The sequence below is a fragment of the Protopterus annectens genome, chromosome 10.part0, assembly GCF_019279795.1.
Source record: "Protopterus annectens isolate FY-2018-M chromosome 10.part0, PAN1.0, whole genome shotgun sequence".
Lineage (NCBI taxonomy): Eukaryota > Metazoa > Chordata > Ceratodontiformes > Protopteridae > Protopterus > Protopterus annectens.
In genome coordinates this window covers 1,029,085,544-1,029,105,942 of record NC_056744.1, presented here as the reverse complement: position 1 = coordinate 1,029,105,942, position 20,399 = coordinate 1,029,085,544, and the positions used below count along the sequence as shown (strand labels likewise).

General features: G+C 39.0%; 1 protein-coding gene across 3 annotated transcripts in view; it reads right to left on the bottom strand.

Annotated features, from left to right (window-relative positions):
• The window catches only part of SLC44A5 (solute carrier family 44 member 5), a 4,403,163-nt gene that overhangs the window by 1,582,586 nt on the left and 2,800,178 nt on the right, over nucleotides 1-20,399 (bottom strand). For 2 of the 3 annotated variants that reach the window (XM_044085788.1, XM_044085790.1), the window contains exon 1: nucleotides 1,889-2,118. Coding sequence is in view for 2 of the 3 variants with exons in the window: in XM_044085790.1 (XP_043941725.1) it covers nucleotides 1,889-1,925 (37 nt within the window). In the remaining variant the exon portion in view is untranslated. Of the gene's footprint in view, nucleotides 1-1,888; nucleotides 2,119-20,399 lie in introns of those variants that run through there. The other variant, XM_044085789.1, reaches the window with a different exon arrangement.

Below are 20,399 nucleotides of genomic sequence, written 5' to 3'. Positions count from 1 at the left end.
CCCATCTAATCTGGAGTAAAGTGCTAAAAAGAATAACCTGACTTGACTGCAGCACAAGCAGTGTAGATCAGTCTGTTGCTTTGCCTGCAGACTGTCTGACATTTCATCATGGTCACCAGCATAATCATCATCTTCATCATTGTCATTGTCACATCCAACCTATTCATCTCTGAGAAGGAAGCCATGCCAAGCTTTTTTCTGCTTCTATGTACTACACTTCTAACTGTAGCAGATGTATGTGTCAGAAACAATAAGGGCACACCCAGAATCAGGATAGAAAGTAATAATTTTACAAAAGTAAGATAATTTACTGCCCTACATGCCACTAATGGATAGAGGCAGTTCCTAAATGCTGTATCCCTTACAAGGGTCCCCTCAAATTATCTATGGTTTGATTACGGTTATTCTCACTAGGGCTAATATACAATTATCAGCCATGGGATAGGTAAGACCAATCAGAAAATGTTAATTCAAACACCAAAAGGGAATTGGCTAAGCTTAAAATGTCCTCCAAGTGAACCTATGTTGTGGTAGTAAATAGTTATAAAAACATTGCCCTTTTTAGATCACTAAGTGCCCCTCTCACCCTCTGCCCCCCCCCCCAGTCTTCAACAGCTTCCGGCACCTATCACACACACACACACACACACACACACACACACACACACACACACACACACACACAATTCATATGAAATCTCTAGCAGTATATTTGTAGCTGAATGATATATTATTTAGCAAGTCATGGTTTTAAAATGAAGTTTCTTTTTAAAAATAGCTTTTTAACTTTATAGGATAGTTAATCTGCAACTAAAAGCACTAATTTTTAGCTACAAGAACACACTAAATGATCAGTATTTTAAGCGTGTAAAAATGTTCACATAGATTAAAACTTGTGAAAGCTATGACATAACACAGAAATTAGAGTTCATTCCAAAGTAAACAGCAAGACAGATAAGAGATAAAGAAGATACTTTTTGCAATACCACTTACTTCTGTTACTGCCACAATAAGAAATTAGGAATAATGAACAACCACTAAAAAAGGCCTACTTTGCATGGAAACATGTTTTGCAACTGTATTCCTGTATGCTGCTGTATAGCCTTACAGTAATCGTGTGTTTTGCAGATGTAACTAAATATTAGGATACAATGGAAACAAAAGTGTTTTTAAGGATTAAACTTTAAAAACAAAATGTAAACTTGCACATGAACACAGTACAGACTAAGAATTTATTTCTGAATCAGTGATATTCAGTACACCAATATTTTAGATCTACTGCCTCCTCAGTACACCATGTTGCACCAAATCATTGTGGGCATGTCACCCCTGATACTGAACATTTGTGCCTAGTAAACTATTAACCTGGTTAGCAAAGAATAAATAAAATGCAAATAAATGCATGTGGACTTGTTGCCATCCTTCTAAAAAGCACAACTTGACATCAGCAAACACATTTATGCAAGGTGTTAAGATCTACTTCTCTGTAAAACTCTCCTGACACTTTTAAGTAATGCACAGCAACGGTATTCTACCATAATACGCTAAGATTAACATTGCACAATCCCTACTCTCACTCTATAGCCAGTCACAACTAAGCATTTTCCAAAGTAAGAAATGCTCTTCAAAAGTGCTTTTCAATTCTCTGGTTCCTACCTTGTTAAACAACTCACCAGCTTTTTCATCTTTGTCATATTAAAAATCAGTAGTCAGCAATTGGAAATGCACTAAACATTCTTATTTTCCTTCTCCGGTAAAACTCATTATTTTGACATGTAACAAAATATAACAGTTTCACAAAATCTATTGTAGTGTAGGTAACAGTAGGATAAATAGAAATCTTAGAGTCGCAAAAATGTCAAGAATGTATAAAGGCTTATTACTTTACCATGTTTGCTGTAGTAATGTTCCTCTTCCCTGGCCATATCTCTGTAGGAACACTGCTGAAATCCACTTTTTTTTCAAAAAGTAAACTCTGACTTCCGTTCTGTATCCCAAATTCCAGAATCCAGTGAAGTCTTCATTCACAGCTTAATGTTTAACTAGATTAGAAGGGAAAAAAAAGTTCCATGAGTGCCTAGCTCTCCAGGTTCTTAATGGCTGTGCTGTGCTCTAGTTATAGAAAGCTTAGATTGAGGCTTACAGTTCAGCTACAACAAACAGAGATCTGCTTCTTAAATGGTGACACCCCTTTCCCTGACACGCACTCCTCCAGCCAGCTGCACTGGAGTTTGTTAGCACTGAATATAGAACTAACACAGATATAACAATCGCATATGCTCTCCACAGCTATTAGCTTATGTGTTGCCTCCACGCAGAGCAGACACACAAAATCTCTTGCTCTAGTTTCCCCTGCATGCAATTAAAATCTGAAATTTATATCTGTGAGGTTTTTAGCAATGCCAGTTCTCTTATACCTTCTGACAGTATGCAGCTAAAAAAGGAACAGCTTCAGAATATGAACTGTAAAGCAGACAGCCACAACAGCTGTTTCTATCTTAAAAGGCATTTCTTGACATTTTATGGTCTGTTTGTATTTTCACAGTGTTTTAGTTACAATTTTTTTCAATCAGGTTCATAAGTGTAGTTGTGAGACTTATTTTCTTCACTGTATCAGTGTTCCCATGTACCCTGCTTGACAGCATTCGTACACATGAAATCCCATAACCAAATGGCCTAAAAATAGTGTTAGTTAAGAGGCTGGTAGGTTCAATATTCAAGGCTAAGTATTGGGCCAAGTGGCATTCGTACATGAACATTTTTATACAGGGATGAAATTACTCAAATGTTTCCACTGAAGTTGTTTACTGTCAAACCCACAGAAAGAACCTTGTTTTAAAAGGCAGACATTGCATTGTAATTGTCCATTGCTCGCAAACCTCATAATTATATTGGAAAGCACAAACACTTGTACTACAGTTGTCAACTGTTTACAGGCCTAGTAATGAGGTATGAGAAGCAGAGATGTTTGAACTACATCTGGCCACTGACAGCAGCCATCATAACAAGGTATGTAGATTCGAAATGCTTGAAATACACTTTGTACTGCCCAACGGTTTCACAAAGTGGACTGTTGTTACAGTGGTAATACACCAGGGTGCAGGTCAAAGACATTTTCTATTGGACCAATGCCTGGATGGCTAGACAGGATCAGGAATCACAGATAGCTGGACCTCCTTCCCCAGGGGACTATGTATTGTAAACTAATGCTGCCAGAGGTTTCCTTAGTTTTCATAAAGTGCTAAGTGGATAAGGTATTAAAATCTTTGATGCTGAGCTTCTGGTCTCATTTGTAAGACTTGTGAAATCATTGCTGGTGCAGTTTTGTCTTGCAAGCTAGCAGTGAATGAATTTATGTGGGCTTTTTCTCATTTTTCTGTGTTTCTGTGATTATAAAATTATTATATATAAGTAAAGCAGATGCAACATGCTGGGGGAGCCTCTATAAATATGCACTTTGCTGTGGGGTTTCTTGAGATGAAACGATGACCAGTGTATTTTCCTGCTTGAAGCTTTAAAGAATTTCACCACAACAAAACATGGGAGGTTATGAAGACCCCCTTGTATGAGGGACAGCTCCAGGCTCCAAATGATTAAACAGAATGCATATAGCCATATTCCATATCTTGGAACACCTATGTACAGCCCGGACTGGGCACATGATACAACAGTCTTCAGAGGAGCATAGATCATATTTTCTCACCCGATGCTAGTGTGATGGCCAATACAGATGACCAATCCTTTGTGTATATGACCCATCAACAGCATTAACCCTAGGACTCTTCCCTACTGGCAGACTGCAACTTACCTGGTTACAAGAGGGCTATACGAGTTGTCAAGAAAGAACTGAGACAAGGAACTGAGAGGTCAAATAGCTTGATCTCACATGAGGAAAGTAGTGTACATATATCCTATATATAGTCTTCTATTCTTAAAAAAAATGGGACCAAGTCCCACCAAAAAAACACATTGTCCATGCTCCTGTGGCTTTCCCTCAGATTTTCCTATTTCAACATACCTCCTGTGTGTCCCTCTTCATCACTCATGCCTTATGTCTGCTGTTCTGTCTCCCAGTTTCCTTGGGTGTGTATATTACCCGTGTTACCCACACATGTCCAACACCCATTGTTAGCTACTGTTAGCTGTGGCAATGTGCTCATGATTGCCTTTGCCTTTATTAATTTTTTATTAGAAAATGTATGGATTCTTTTGGAATCCCTAAGTGATATCTAGCATATTTTAATAATAATGGACTTACAGTGATAGCCCCTAGTTACCTGTAAGCTTACTGGATAGATTCTGTATTGATTGTCAGGCTGGTTAGACTGTAAGATTCTTTCCGTAACTTTGTTAATACACATCACATTTGACAGTCAGTTTCCATTACCTACAGATCACATGCAATTGATTACTTATTCCATTACTACTCAGATACTCCACTGTGGCATATTTACATACTACACAGTTATCTGCAACTGTTCCCCTGACATCAGCATAACGTACCACACTCCTCAAACTTTATGGAATCCAGCCCAGTATGTCTGTGGATGTCATTGCCTTACTCTGCTGGGCTGCAACTATACTAGGAAACCTGAGGATACCTTATCTGACGACCTCAGAACTAAACCCCACTAGATCTAGGAATTGCTACATAGTCCACAGAGTGGCTGTATAATGTTGAAAACTATTTTCAACAGTTCCAAGTGCTCACAATGCCTGGCTATGTAAAAAAAAAAAAAATCTGTGTCACCAATGACACTTACTCACTGGGTATTGAACCTAGTGGACAACAACATCCTAGTGAGTATGTTTACACACTCTGTGAATGACTGAATGCAACTGTCAACAGTTTCACAAGCACAATTCTGTACACTTGTGAACAGTTACCGAATATTTAGTTATTTGACATGTTTTTACCGGGCACAGCCAGGAGTTGATCATGTGTTGTTTCACTAATGTTTTAAAGGCAAGTCAGTTAGCAGTAGTTCTCATAGTACGAGGAAGCGAGTTTCATGCTTTTGCAACATAATGGGAATAGAGGCTTTGTCCAGCTGTCTTAGAAGGTCTGGATATAGAGAGATGCTCTGTAGACCTGTTTTCTGTCTGGGTCGTAAGCTTGAATGATGTTATTTAGTGCTGGGTAGACTTGGAGTTTGTAGATTATGTTTAACATTTTATTAGCAAGGTTACCGCTTTAAAAGCAAAGTAGTTTAAAGAATGCATTGAGACTCTTTGTAGTTAATTGTTAGTAATTTATTATGTAAATGATTTTATCACATGACTTTTGAATATCCCTTGAATGTATTTAAAAACTTCTATGCATTACTTCGTTGTTATCTGAGGAAGTTGGGTCAGTGAACCTGATGAAAAGCGCTTTATAAACTTTGCATTTTATCCTTCCTGTGTTGTCCTTTGGGTGCTTTGTCTAGTTGTTTCAGCAGTTTCAGTATTTGTATTTTTCTCCAGTTTGTTTCGTAATGGCATCCGAGAACTTGTACTATTGGAGGATACATTAATGCAGTCAACTCAAACTGAAGCAGGTAATCTTACCCTGCTTCTTGGCTTAATGTCTAAAAGATTAGACGACCTTGCAGTACGAGTGGAAACACTATCACAATTGCAGCAACTATCACAACCGCAGCCAGCTGTAGTGAACGAAGAATCAGATGGCACTGCAAGATTAAATAGAACTGGTGTATCTAGTCCACGAACACTAGTCCCTATAACTACAACAAATGAACAAAGAATTAGTCATCTGAACCAACGTAATCCATTGCTACTAACACAATGGAGTAGCAACAATGTAGCAAGTAATGATTCTGTTGTAACACCACCTAATACAAATTCAAATTCATCCTTGGGGCTTATTGGAACACCGGAGATTTCTGCCTGGCTGAATGATGTACCGCTTCTGCTTAAACCAGGTATGGGAACCTTTGTTGTGTTATCGCCTGAAGGAAATTAAAATTTATTGGTGAACAAGTTAAAACTACTTGATGTTAAACTGTTAAAATACAAAAAACTACAATTAGAAATCAGTTATTTCAATGAATGTTGTAATACTAACATAGTCCCAGAAGGACTTAGATCCTGGCAATTTCCCACAGGTCTTGAAGCTGGGACTGTTTTCCACAAAGAATTAATACAGCTATTTAATAGGCAAGGTATAGAACTTATGGAGCTTATGAGCAAACATTATAAATGTAACTTGGAATTATTAGTTAAGGAAATTAAGCAACTAAATGTTGATATAAAAAACACCCTGACTATACATCTTACTGCTATGACCACAATAGAATTTTTACAAGTATAAGCCAACAAACTGAAAAATTGAAAGATGTTAAAATTAAGAAGCTGGAAAGAGATCGAACAGACTACACTAAAGGTACTGCATATCCTAACCCGCCCATATCGCAGACGTGGAATCCAGTAAGTAATTTGCATACAAAGCCAGTTAGTTATAACAATGTAAATCAAGCTTCGAACAACGAGGACTTTGGCTCTATGCCATCTACCAGTAGAAATGACACTGAAATTAGTGCCAATAAACAAGGAAAAGAAATAAATAGAGGCAAAGAACTTTTACATAATAATGCAGATACTAACACATATGCAGGGATAGTACAATTGAACTGACAAAATTTTCACTCGGTGAAGAACAAGAAGTACAGCCCTACAACGAACAACCAATTCAACCCTTACAACACACGAGGAAAAGTGAAGCAGAAAAGGTAGAAGAACCTGATGCTGAACCACTTTGTTTCCCCTGCAAAGTTGTGGTTAATAAATCAGGTGACTTTAAACTTTTTAATTACTCAGACATTGAGATCAGTGAAGATGTGGTTGAATTATTCTCAAAAGGTTACACATTTGTACCAACATCACGCCTTGATATTGCGAGGCTGTTACTGGACTTTAAAAGTTTTGTGAGAAAATTAAATTTGGCAGTTGTTTGTAGTAGTGACATAACTACAACTATTGAATTATATATTCCTAGCATGTTCAACCCACCATTACATCCATCTTTATTTGTTTTTGATGAAATATGTGAATTAGATTTTAGAACTTTATTAAGTGACAGGAATTATGATAATAAGAACTTAACTAAACAAGAATATTCATTATTAAATTAAATAAAAAGTCAACTTGTTACATGTATAAAACCAGATAAAGGAGGCGGGTTGGTAATGATTAATTACACCAATTATGTAACCAAAACGAATAAGGTTTTAAGTACTGAATCATATATGAAAGTTAGTAGAAATTAATTAAATACAGCATATCGAAATATTAACATATACCTTAATGATTTGTTCATAGAAGGTACAATAGATATACATACGTTGAATTATTTAACTATATCTTTTCCAAAAATTCCATGTATCTTTGGAGTGCCAAAAGCCCACAAGAATACTGCTGACCCACCTATGAGAGCACTAGTAGATGCTAGGCAGTCTGTCATCTATGCTAGTGCAAAAGCAATGGAAAAAATTTTGAAAAAATATGTCAACAATGAAAAACAGATCTGTCGTGACTCTTGGTCATTTTTATCAGACATAGATAAACTGGCGTTTTGCAGAGAATATAATTTTTAACAATAGATGTTTGCGATTTGTATAGCTCTATACCTCATGAGGAGGGGATTCAAGCAGTATTAACAATGATGAGGAAATATAAAGCTACACAAATAGACATTAGATTGGTGGAAGAACTGCTTTCCATTATATTGTATAATAATTATATCATATTCGAAGAATAAATTTATTTACAACTAACAGGAGTGGCAATGGACTCACCGATGAGATCTAGTTATGCAAATCTAGTTCTAGCCCATTGGGAACATGAAAATATTTTTTCGAATATTGATATAATGAATTGTATTTATTATTATTCATGTTTCTTGGATGATATTTTTATCATCCAAAGGGTGATGAAATTATAGCTAAAAATTTAGTGGAACATCTTAATAATAGCAGTTCTTATTTAAAGTTTACAAATAATTTTGGTACTGAAAAAATAGCTTATTTAGATGTACTCCTTAGGAAAGATAGAGAAGGTTACAAAGCATCTATTTTTCGTAAAGAAACGTACTCTAACTCATTTCTCCACTTCACCAGTTCACATCCTTACTCCCCGAAAAGATCAATAGTTAAGGGCCAACTAGTTTGTGCAGCTAGAATGCTGACTGGTGAAGTGGAGTTTCACAAAGAATGTGAACAATTATTTCAGATGTTCACACAAACAGGGTACCCAGTAACACTTCTTTCAGATTTGGTATTTGAAGTAACTCATAAGAGATCTAAGGGAATATATGAACCAATTTTAAAACAAAAACATATAGAACCCCATGAAAAAACTGTACTACAAGAGAATATAGATCAAATAGATATTGTGCATCTAGAGGGAGAATTGGATACAAAGGAAACAAGTAAAAAATACAATATGAGCTTTGTATTTACTTATAGTCCTGAAACAGTGGGAACAATTAAAAATGTCATTTTGAAGAATTGGAACATCCTTTTAAATGACAAATACATAGTAAGTAAAATAGGACCAAAACCAGAATTTGTGAATAGGAGAGGATATAATCTGAAAAATATTTTGGAAGTGCCCAATATAAACTTTGTATGTACACCTGGAATGTTAAATGTGAATTATGTAATTATTATGGTTTTACAGCAACAGGAGAAAAAATTATTATTAGAAATAAGGAATATATTATTAAGAAAATGTTTACATGTAATACAAAAATGGTGGTCTATTTAGCTCAATATAATCTCTGTTCAGCTTTCTTTGTCGGAAAAACTGATAGAAAACTAAAATAAAGAATATATGAACATTTGTACAGTATAAGAAAAAATAAAATTGAGAATGCTTTAGCTAAACATATTAAACATAATTCCACTCATAGTTTTAAATTTAGGGCCATAGATCAAGCCATGGAAGACTATAGAGGGGGGTCCACCAGTTTTTTACTAGAACAACTGGAACTTTTATGGCAGTTATGGTTAGATGCCCATCACCCTCCTGGCATTAATGAAATTTGTTCAATCTTGCCATACTTGAAACTTAGAAGTTTGAAGAGACAGCTGTAAGGAATTGTTTAAAGTTTGTATATATATATATATATATATATATATATATATATATATATATATATATATATATAAAAACATTATATTGTATTTATATACATATATTATATGAGGTAAACATATATATATATATATATATATATATATATATATATATATATATACATGTATTTTTAAGTAAGATATAATACACTGACATTACTTGACTATGAGCTTTTAGAGGCATGAATAGTAGTAGGACTGTCTTTAACTTTATTTAAAGCATTTAAAGTAGTGAACATTATTTAGAGTTGCGAATAGTATTGTTGTTTTGGTTTAACATTTTATTAGCGAGGTTATCGCTTTAAAAGCAAGGTAGTTTAAAGAATGCATTGAGACTCTTTGTAGTTAATTGTTAGTAATTTATTATGTAAATGATTTTATCACATGACTTTTGAATGTAACTTGAATTTATTTAAAAACTTCTGTGCATTACTTCGTTGTTATCTGAGGAAGTTGGGTAAGTGAACCTGACAAAAAGCACTTCATAAACTTTGCATTTTATCCTTCCTGTGTCATCCTTTGGGTGCTTTGTCTCGTTGTTTCAGCAGTTTCAGTATTTGTATTTTTCTTGAGCTTTAACTTTTGGCATAGGTTCATTACTGAGGGAATAGATGAAACGTATGCAGTCCCTTAGCCATTTTGATAATGTAACCTTGGAAACAGCCTCTATGTATGTCTAAGGAGTAAAGGCAGTACTCTCATCTATTGGCAAAATTTGGAAAGAACACTGGTGGATCAATGGTCTGGTTTATGGAGAATTCAGAAAGAACTTTGGGAAGGAAGGATGGATTTGTCTGAAGTGATACTCTGTCTTTATGAAAGACCAGATAGGGCCTCTAGATACACAATGCTGCACCTCCAAGACCCTTCTGACAGATGCGATGGCTACCAAGAACAAGGATTTCCAAGATAAAAACTTTAGGTCACACTTTGTAACAGGTTGAAAAGGTTTTTGAGTCAAAGACTGAAGGACTAAAATCAGATTCCACAGGCTGTCTGACAGGAGGCTTGATATGAGAGGTCCCCTTGTGGAAGGCCTAGCAAAGGCGTAAAGAGATAAGAGGGGTGCCATCTATACCATTGTGTAAATTAGAAATTGCCACTAGATGTACTCGTACGGTAGAGGCTCTATTAGCAAAAAACTTAGCAAGGTATTGAAGCACTGCAGTTACTGGAGCCGAATATGGATCTTGTATGTTATCCTTGGACCAGATGGAGAACCTTTTCCATTTATCCTGATATAGTCTTCTGGTGGATGGTTTATGAGAGGCCAGAATTATGTCTTGAACAGGTTAGGAAAGATTAGCTTGCCTGGCGAATAATGGAAGTGGAAAAACCAAGCTGTCAGCTTGAGACTGGACAGATTTGGGTGACTCAAGCCTTGGAGGTGAGTAATTAGATCTGGTAGAGGGTCCAGAATCCATGGCGGGTATACTAAATGAGGCTGAAGGAAGGGGAACCAAACTTGTCGAGGCCAGAATGGAGCTATGAGGATTACCATACATCTCAACTGAACAGCTTTCTTTTGAAATTGTGGACTCAGGGGGATGGAAGGATAAGTGTAAAGAAGTCTCATGGGCCAATCATGGATTAGAGCTTCCCTCGGTGACTCCCCCCCCCCAGGGGAAGTAGGGCGAAATAGCTGCTGCACTTGTTGTTTGATGGGGAGGTGAAAAGGTCACAGCAAGGCTGGCCTCAGTGGCTGAAGATTTCTGTCACCACCTCGGGTTGAGAGACCACTCGTGAGGCATGAGAATGCATCTGCTCAATTTGTGCGTAATCAAGTTGGAGCTCCCCGGATATCCACTGCTATCAGAAAGCGGTTGGAAGCTATCGCCCATTGCCAAATTCTCATGGTTTCTCGACACAGGGAGTAGGACTTGGTTCCTCCTTGCTTGTTGATATACCAAACCACTGACATGTTGTCTGACTGAATTGCAATTGTCCCGGAAGGAAGAGCTGAATGAAAGGCCTGCAATGCTTAACAGCACAGCTCTCAGTTCCAGAACATTGATCTGCAGGTGGGCCTCTGAGGAGGACCATGTGCCTTGGACTTTCTTCCCCTGGAAATGGCACCCCCACCCGATTAGTGAAGCATCAGTGGTCACAATGGCTCTGGGTTGAGGGGATTGAAATGGGAGACTCCAAAGTTCTACGTCTGGCCTCATCCACCAAAGGAGGTCCTGTTTGCAGGAGTTGGTTATTCAAATCTGGTAATAGAGGGGGTGATAGTTTGGGAACCATTGACAAAGAAGGAGACATTGCAGGATCTGCATATGTAGCTTTGCTAGCGGCACTATCGGGATTGAAGCTGCCATAGAACCTAGGGCCTGAAGAACTTCCCTTGCTGAGACTTTTGTTTGAGAGAGTATCACTCGGAGCTGAAGCCTCAGTCGGTGGAGTCTGTGAACTGGGAGTGATACTAGACAGGACTGAGTATTGAACACTGCTCCAATGAACTCTATTTGTTGTGTAGGAGTAAGGTTTGACTTCTCCCAATGTATCGTTATTCCCAACAATTTTGCCAGAGAGAGTATAATGCAGTGGTAATGAAGCATTTGGAAGCTATCGCCCATTGCCAAATTCTCATGGCTTCTAGACAAAGGGGGTAGGGCTTGATTCTTCCTTGCTGGTTGATATACCAGATCACTGACATATTGTCTGACTGAATTGCAACTGTCCCAGAAGGGAGAGCCGAATGAAAGGCCTGCAATGCTAACAGCACAGCTCTCAGTTCCAGAACACTGATATGCAGGTGCACCTCTGAGGAGGACCATGTGCCTTGGACTGTCTTCCCCTGGAAATGGCACCCCCACCCAATTAGGGAAGCATCCATGGTCACAATGGCTCTGGGCTGAGGGGACTGAAATGGGCGACTCCAAAGTTCTACATCTGGCCTCATCCACCAAAGGAGGTCCTGTTTGCAGGAGTTAGCTATTCGAATCTGGTAATAGAGGGGGAGACAGTTTGGGAACCATTGACAAAGAAGGAGCTATTGCAGGATCTGCATATGTAGCTTTGCTAGAGGCACTATCAGGATTGAAGTTGCCATTGAACCTAGGGCCTGAAGAACTTCACTCGCTGAGACTTTTGTTTGAGAGAGTATTACTCAGAGCTGAAGCTTCAATCGGTGGAGTCTGTGAATTGGGAGTGATACTAGACAGGACTGAGTATTGAACACTGCTCCAATGAACTCTATTTTTTTGTGTAGGAGTAAGTATCTCCCAGTGTATCATTATTCCCAACAATTTTGCCAGGGAGGGAGTATAATGCAGTGCTGTTACCAGAAGATGCCTGGTGGGGGCAGTGAGGAGCCAGTCATCCAGATATAGAAACACACGGAATCCTTGTAGTCTCAAGTGAGCTGTAACCACTGCCATGCATTTAATGAACACTCTGGGAGCTGAAGATAGACCAAACAGCAGGGCATGAAACTGATAATGACTGGCCCCTAGCCAGAAGCGAAGCAGGCTCCTGGAGTGTTTGTCCATCTTGATGTGGTAATAAGCATCCTGGAGATCTATCGAGCACATCCAATCATCTTCTCTTAAAAAGGGAAGAATGGACTGAACCGTGACCATCCGGAATTTGGTTTGGGTGACAGACTTGTTTAAACTGCTAAGATCCAAAATGGGTCTCCAGTCCCCAGTCATTTTTAGCACCAAAAAGAATCTTGAGTAAAATCTGGATCCACGCTGGTCTGGTGGGACTGGTTGGATGACTCTTTTTTGACACAGCTTTATAATCTCTGAAGCTGCTTCTTCCCTTTGACTGGGTGGAATGTCGGGATGTTTTCTTGGAAGGTTTGGGTGACAAGAAAGGGGAATGGTGTAAACTCTGGTGATGATACTCTGCACCCAAAGATCAGTGGTAATGGATTGCCAGGCAGCTTGGTGCACAGAGAAATGACCCCTGACTGCTTCCAGAGGTAAGCACTTGGGCTGCTCCTCAGAAGCGCTGGTAAGGCTGTCCAGAGAGAGAGTCTCTGGAGCCTTGGTTACGAGGACCCCCTCTGCCTCTGTAGGGGCATCTTCTGAAACTGTTACCCCCTCTGCTCCTGGGGTATCATCACCATGTGCGGCCACATTTTTCTACTTCTCTGATTCCTGTAGAAGGTACATTGAGGGTTGGAAAACCATAGGCCTATGGCAGACAGGGTCTTTCCATCTTGCTCGCACCTGGCTAGCATGTACTTCACTTTGGAGCTTAAAAGGGATGAAGCTTCGATGGGAGCATTCAGAAAGGAAGACTTGAAGGGATCCGTGAGGTCACAAATGCGCATCCAGGCATGGCACCGCATGACAATGCCTGAACCCGCTGCTCTAGCCACCCCCTTGGTTGAATATGAAAGCAACCTCATGGACGAGTTGGATATCAATTCTAGGGTTGCAAGCTTTGAGGCCACTTTTTTTCCTGACCTCGTCAGACAACTGTCCTGCGAGAGTCCCAGAGAGTTTGGAGATGAAGTCCCTCTGGAGCCTCGTAAAATGTGCCAAATAGTTCACGGACCATATAGCAAAGGTCCCTGATGCAAAAACAAGCTTCCCGAGTCTATCCACTACCTGGGACTCCCTGTTGGGCAGATGGACAGTGGGACATTCCTCAGCCAAGTCCTTTTTCGTGGTCACCACCACCACCATAGCATCGACTGGTAGCCCTTTGGACCAGTGGAGGCTCTCCTCAGGAAGGGAAAGAATTTTGTCTAGTCTCCGAGGGATTGCCTCAATGGAATCAGGGTTCTTCCAAGTGAGCTGCACGACGAGCTGGATGAGCTCATCGGCAGGCGGGGGTCACACAAGAGGTAGAAGGCCAGGCATGGAAAGCCTGCAGAAACACGGACTCCTCAGATGAAGGATTGGAAGGCTTTCAGTCACCACTCTGCTTAAGCATTTCCAGAATGTCTTCAAAGGAGACATCAGGAGGCAACCGAGGGGACCATCCACTATCATCATAATCCATGTCTTCAGTTAAGGACTCCTCAGGTGAGTCCACATGCTTCCTCTTGCATGTCCTCTTTTGAGGAGGCTCCTCAGTGGGGGTCTCTGAGGAGGACTCAGAAGAGTGGGTACCCTGAACAGGGGTGTCCTGTGGCTTTTCTGCCCAGTGTCCTGGGGAGGTGGTCTGTGACAGCTGTAGCTCAGGGGGTGAAAACTCAGGTTCCGACATCAATGGAGTGCTGCCAGAAGCAACAGCCCTCTCCATCATGTGGAAGGCAGGCCGTCCCAAAGTGGGATGGGAGCCCAGAACCAGTAAACACAATCTCGGAACCGGGGTCACACCCGGCTCCAACTAGCCTGCCCCCACGGGTGGAGCCTCAAGCAGGATCGGTGTGGATGTGGCTATTGGCGCCAAGGATGGAACCGAGGAGAAAGATGGCTCCATGCCACAGGTCAAAGTGCCCGTCCCCCAATCCCCAGATTGAGGAAGGACCAGTTCCACAGGAACCGAAGACCAAAGGAGCAAACTCAGAGCCAGAGTGAGATGCACTGTCAGCGCTGAGGTGATGGGTTCCAAGAAGGATGTTGGAGGAGAGGGCTTCAGAACCAGGATGGTCGAAGGAGGAGTGTAAGATGGAGTCCATGGATAAGTCAACCCAAATCCTGCAGGTGGATGGGTCTTAGAAAGTGTGGGTATCCCCCTGGCTAACAACAGCTGGTCCACAAGACGCACCATGTCATGTTCAAACAGGCTCCTGGTGGATCTAGTGGATACTCCGGATGGAGAGTCAAGACATTCCATGAAGGGGCTATACGCTTGGCCCAAAAACAGATCTATGGAAAGGGAGTATCAGGTCCACAGTTACAAGGTCTACCGGCACCGAGGTCTCAAGTTTCGAGACCGGTAGTAAAGGAGTCAAATCCAGAGAAGCCGGTACAAGACTCGGTGCCGAAGTGGTACTTGGAGCTGAAATGGTCAATTCCAAAATGGTAACTAATGAAGTCATTGAAGGTGTGCCCTGAGCCGAAGTGGCCACGGGTGCTGAAGACGAAATAGGCATAGTAAGGTCTATAATTGGTGCCGGAGGCAGGACCTGTGCCGAAACTGGCACCTGTACTGAAGTTTTCGAGCTGCTCGGAGCCAAGTAAGATGGAGGTGGAGTGGCAGATTTATGTTCTGAAGACAACTTTGGGACCTTAGATTTCGCAGGCTTTCCCTGATCACCCAATGGTGAGGAGGGAACTGAGTGGGACCTCTTTTTGTCTTTGGTAGGAGGGGTTGAGACCTACATCACAGAAATGGCCTCTGAAAAGGAAGACTTGAGTACCCATTCCAGAATCTGTTTATTTTTGCGCTCATTAAGAGTGCATTGACTGAAACTCTGACAAATGTAACATGGAGGCTGCACCGAAAGGAGGGGCACTCCCAAACAGTACACACAGTCATCGTGAGAATCACTATTAAGTAACCTGCCATTACATGAAGCACAATGCTTAAAACCTGAAGTACCCTTCTTATCCAACATCTTTAGAAAGAGACACTACAGGCCAACAGTATAATCCAGTTAGTCAAACACAGTTCAATGAAGTCACAAATATCAACACAGTGATATGCAGAGAACAAAGAAAACACCTCACTGAAAAACAAAGCCAATAGGTTAAACAGAAAAGACAATACCAGCAATGGTATTGAAGGAATACCACAAAGGTAAAGGAGGAAAGGCTGTACCAACAATGGTATTTAAAAGTTCACAAATGGTAATAACGGGTAGAGTAGAGATGAAAAAATATGATCAGACAGAAGAAAACACTCTAGAAGTACTATTCGCTCAATAAAAAATGAAAATATAGGAAATATTTCACACAGATATCAAATAAAGTTCTACTTAGCTGAAAGCTCGGCTGAAATGCGGCTTTATGGCTATGCAACAAATGAGATCTGAGGTAACAGGGAGAAGGGCATACTGGGTAGAGACTTAGCGTAAGAGTTTTTATGGCTGGTGTGAGCTTGGTAAAGAGGACGACTCAGTTCTGAGGGCTAGGAACCAAACCCATCAGTGATGAATGGAAAGAAGATTAACATCATCAGATTGGGTATTAATGAGAAAGGCTAATTTAAACCAGGGGGTTTGAAGGCATTAAACCTCAAGATCCAGACTAACTCCTTTTTACTTAAAGGATCATCTATAAGAAATCCCTTAGGGTCTTTTTCAACATAATCCAACATCACAAACTTAAAATTGTGATCTGGTGCTTTTGAAATGTGTCTATATAAGGCATTTGTAATTTTAGCTTTAGCAACTTCATTCATATGTTCATATATTCTGTCGTTTAACTTATGAGAAGTTGTACTTACACAGAATGCACTACAACACTGACACAAGGCCCCATATACCAGCCCCCTGGAGTCACAATTAAAATGTTTCTTAACAAAGAACTTCCTTTTGTTAATCCTAAAAGACTCATAGACTAGAATATGCTGGCATTGGTTACAATGATTGCATATAAACATGCCCTTAGGCCTGATTCCACTTCTCCCATTCAAAGTAATTTCTAATAAATTCTTAAAACTTTTCACTTTTCTAAACACAAACTTTGGTCTGTTGCCAAAATTCTTATTGCAACCATCCATATTTGTGGTAACTGGCCAAAACTTTTTAATCACATCCGCTATATCATATATGTTAGTAGAATAAGTTACAATCAAGGAGTATTCAAAATGATCTTTTGTACCCATATTTTTACCAGCGGACATAGTACTCTCCGCCCCCTGGACATCACTAACAGGCACTGGTAGCAGTGGCATAAAAATCCCTCTACTTCTTTTAACACAAACCTCATCTTTCACTGAAGTCAACAAGTCAGATGAATACCCCTGTTTCAGAAACGTCTCCATCAATTTATCTACCTCCAGATGAAATTTGACATCATACGAGCAAGCCTAACCAGCTGGCCTTTAACCATAGCTTTTTTTCTGAAATGTTGGATGCCAGCTATCAAAATAGAGGTATGAATTAGAGAAAGTACTTTTGAGATAAATGTTATAGGAAAAACATTTATTGTCATAGTTTTTGGTAAGAAAAATATCCAAATAGACCAAACCATTTTTATCCACTGGATGAGTAAAATTTAAAAAAGGAAGTACTTTGATTAATGAAATCCAAAAACTCATTTAATTTGTCCTCTGTATCAACCCACACTAGTAAAATGTCATCCAAAAATCTAGTGTAGAAACTCCAACATCCACTGAAGGGACTGCTGAAGACAAAATTCTTCTCCCAATATGCCATGACTAGGATGGCAAAACTGGGGGTACATGACACTGCCATTGCCACCCCACTAAGTTGCTTAAATAGCAGCCCATCAAAATACAGGAAATTATTTACCAAAACCATTTCCATCCAAGTTACTACTGCAGTAATCTCACCAGTCTCCAAGAAGCTGATGTCAGAAATGCTTTTTCTAACCAAACTAACCCCTCATTGTGTGGAATAACAGAATATAGATTTTGAACATCAATAGTTACCAATAAACAGTCCTTACAGAACTCAAGTTTAGCCATTCTTGACAAAAAATCCCACGAGTCCCAACAAACTTTTTGATTTGATTAACTGACTGTTTTAATCAACTATCAACAAATTTCACTATGTAGAAGGTTTTACTTCTACCAGCATCCACTATAAGTATCAAAGAGGGGTTATGGATGTGTTTGTGTATTTTCGGGATTTCAAAAATGCCTGCCACTACAGGGTTATTATTACAAAGATAATTATACTCATCTAAAGTAATTTGACCCTGCATAAGCATGTCGTACAAGCAGGCATCAATCTTAGACTAAGCAATGTTAAGCTCATTTCTAGAAATTTGGCCGATATCAGTAAATAATAATTTGTACATCCTATTATTATAGGGTCTATATCATATGTTCGAAGTTTGAAAACTTTGAATGTTAAATAATTGAATATAAGTGTTCAAAGTTTCAAACATCAAACATATGATTAAAATAAAAAAAAGAAAGGGAACTTACCTGACTGTTGTAAGCAGGGGGGCAAGCCCCCCTGCACCCCCACATGGGGGCCACCCCCTGCTCTTTAAATATACCAACTCCGAGACTGCACTATAACGTGGTAAAGGAAAGAGTTCCCTTACTGCATTTCCATAAAGCATTCATTAATGTTTTTAATAAAGCTGGGTTTGATATCATGCACTTAATTATCCATAACAACGAAGTGCTACTGGACAGGCTCTTTAGAGATCTTGATGTGTTGAACATCAGTTTGACAAATGATGGTGTCTTCAAGCATTACTTTACCAACTATGCCAATGTATTTAAGAAAATGGATGACATTTGTTTGATAATTAAAAATAGAAAAATGAAAAAACTGCACAGGGATATGGAAGTGTTTTCTAAAGTGAATGCCTATCTAATATCATCAGCTCCAGCACTCCATTAACACAACGAAACACTCCCATTTGTTGATGGAGACATCGAGGCTTTAAATTCTTGTGAGAATAGTGTTGGATCCTTCTCAATGCTTTGAAATTCAGATGAGTAGCAAGTTAGATGTTTGGAGAGGCTTTTGGACAAAAATAATAGTTCTAAAGGTCAGAACCCATCGATAAATGTACTAGTTTAGGATATATCAAATCCTAATTTTGTGCATTGGGGTGCATGACCTAAATCATCATTTGAAGGCAACAACAAGCCCAATAAGAGCCGTTTGTGGGAAAAACCTCCAAGGGGAGGAAAGGCACTAAAAGAAAGAACATTTGAACCCAAAAGTAAGAGATATGACTTGTCCTGTTACAAATCAAGACACTTGTGTGATTAATCAACAGACTTTGTAAGCCTTATATAACACCACACAATGAAATAATAATCCAGGAAACGACTCAGCCAGTAAATCCAATAGATTTATTTTCTTAACAGACTTCTCTTCTCCAGTGCCTCGGCATAAGCCTTTAACAGAGTATAACAAGAACTATTTCTCATTCCTTTTTATAATAAAAACAGTTCTAATTAAACAATTAAAAAAAGCAATTAGTTAAAGCAACCATTTCCAATCAAGTTCTCTATTTAACCCCTTAGGGTATAAAGTATCAAACTTTAAAATAAACAATGCTTCCTTGCATTGTAATTTATTCTTAATACATGTGCCTTTTTCACAATACACTTTTTCTAAAATTGTGCCTACTAATTTATTTCCATCACTGTTATGTTACTTTTTAAAGTGTAAGCCTAATGGGCTTTCCACCTTTTCAGTTTTAATATTTCTTAGATGTTCTAAAAATCTAACATGAAAACTTCTTTTAGATTCACCTATATAGAATAAATTACACTCACATTTAAGCACATAAACAATACCTTCTGTATTACAACTGTAACTGTCATTCACACTAAATTTTTTTCCATTTATTTGATCAAAAAAATTCACTGTTTGAATACATATAAGGGGTTAAATAGAGAACTTGATTGGAAATGGTTGCTTTAATTAATTGCTTTTTTAATTGTTTTATTAGAACAGTTTTTATTATAAAAAGGAATGAGAAATAGTTCTTGTTATACTCTGTTAAAGGCTTATGCCGAGGCGCTGGAGAAGAAAAGTCTGTTAAGAAAATAAATCTATTGGATTTACTGGCTGAGTCATTTTCTGGATTATTTTTTCATTGTGTGGTGTTATATATACTTTCCATATGGCCAGTGATCCTTCTTTTCAAACTCCCAGAATTTTTCGAGAGGATCTGGGAGAAACTACTCAAAGAACATTTGAGCAAAGTATTTTACAGGTGGGAGAACATTTGCCTGAAAGAGGTATAATTTCTACATCCCATTTGGGTGAGTCGCAAAAGATCTGGGATAAATTGCTGATGGATGGATGTCAAAAACGAACAGTTAATCCTTTTTCCACTATAGGACAGAATCATAATACAGCTATTTCTGCTGAATTACAAGGTACTGTTAAGAGGCTTGAAAGTTTACTGTTTAGAGAGAATGCAACGCACTATAACATTATTAGTTTGCAAAGGTATTTGGAGTTAAATGTTACACCAAAAGGACTAAGACTGTATAAAAATCCTTCTACACCGTTTGATGAGAAAAATGCAGAAGATATGCAATTTGCTAAAAGATGGGTGATGGCAGCACATCGTTGTACAACAGAATGGGTGGCCATTCTAGTTGAAAGGGATCTGTTAAAACAAAAACAGATTAAAAGTGACATTACTAAACTGTGTGCAAGTCTGTGCAATTCTCTGATGGTCCCTAGGTTTGAGGGTGTGTTAAAAGACTTAAATGAAAAAGTTCTGAGTAAAACAGAAGCGTTGA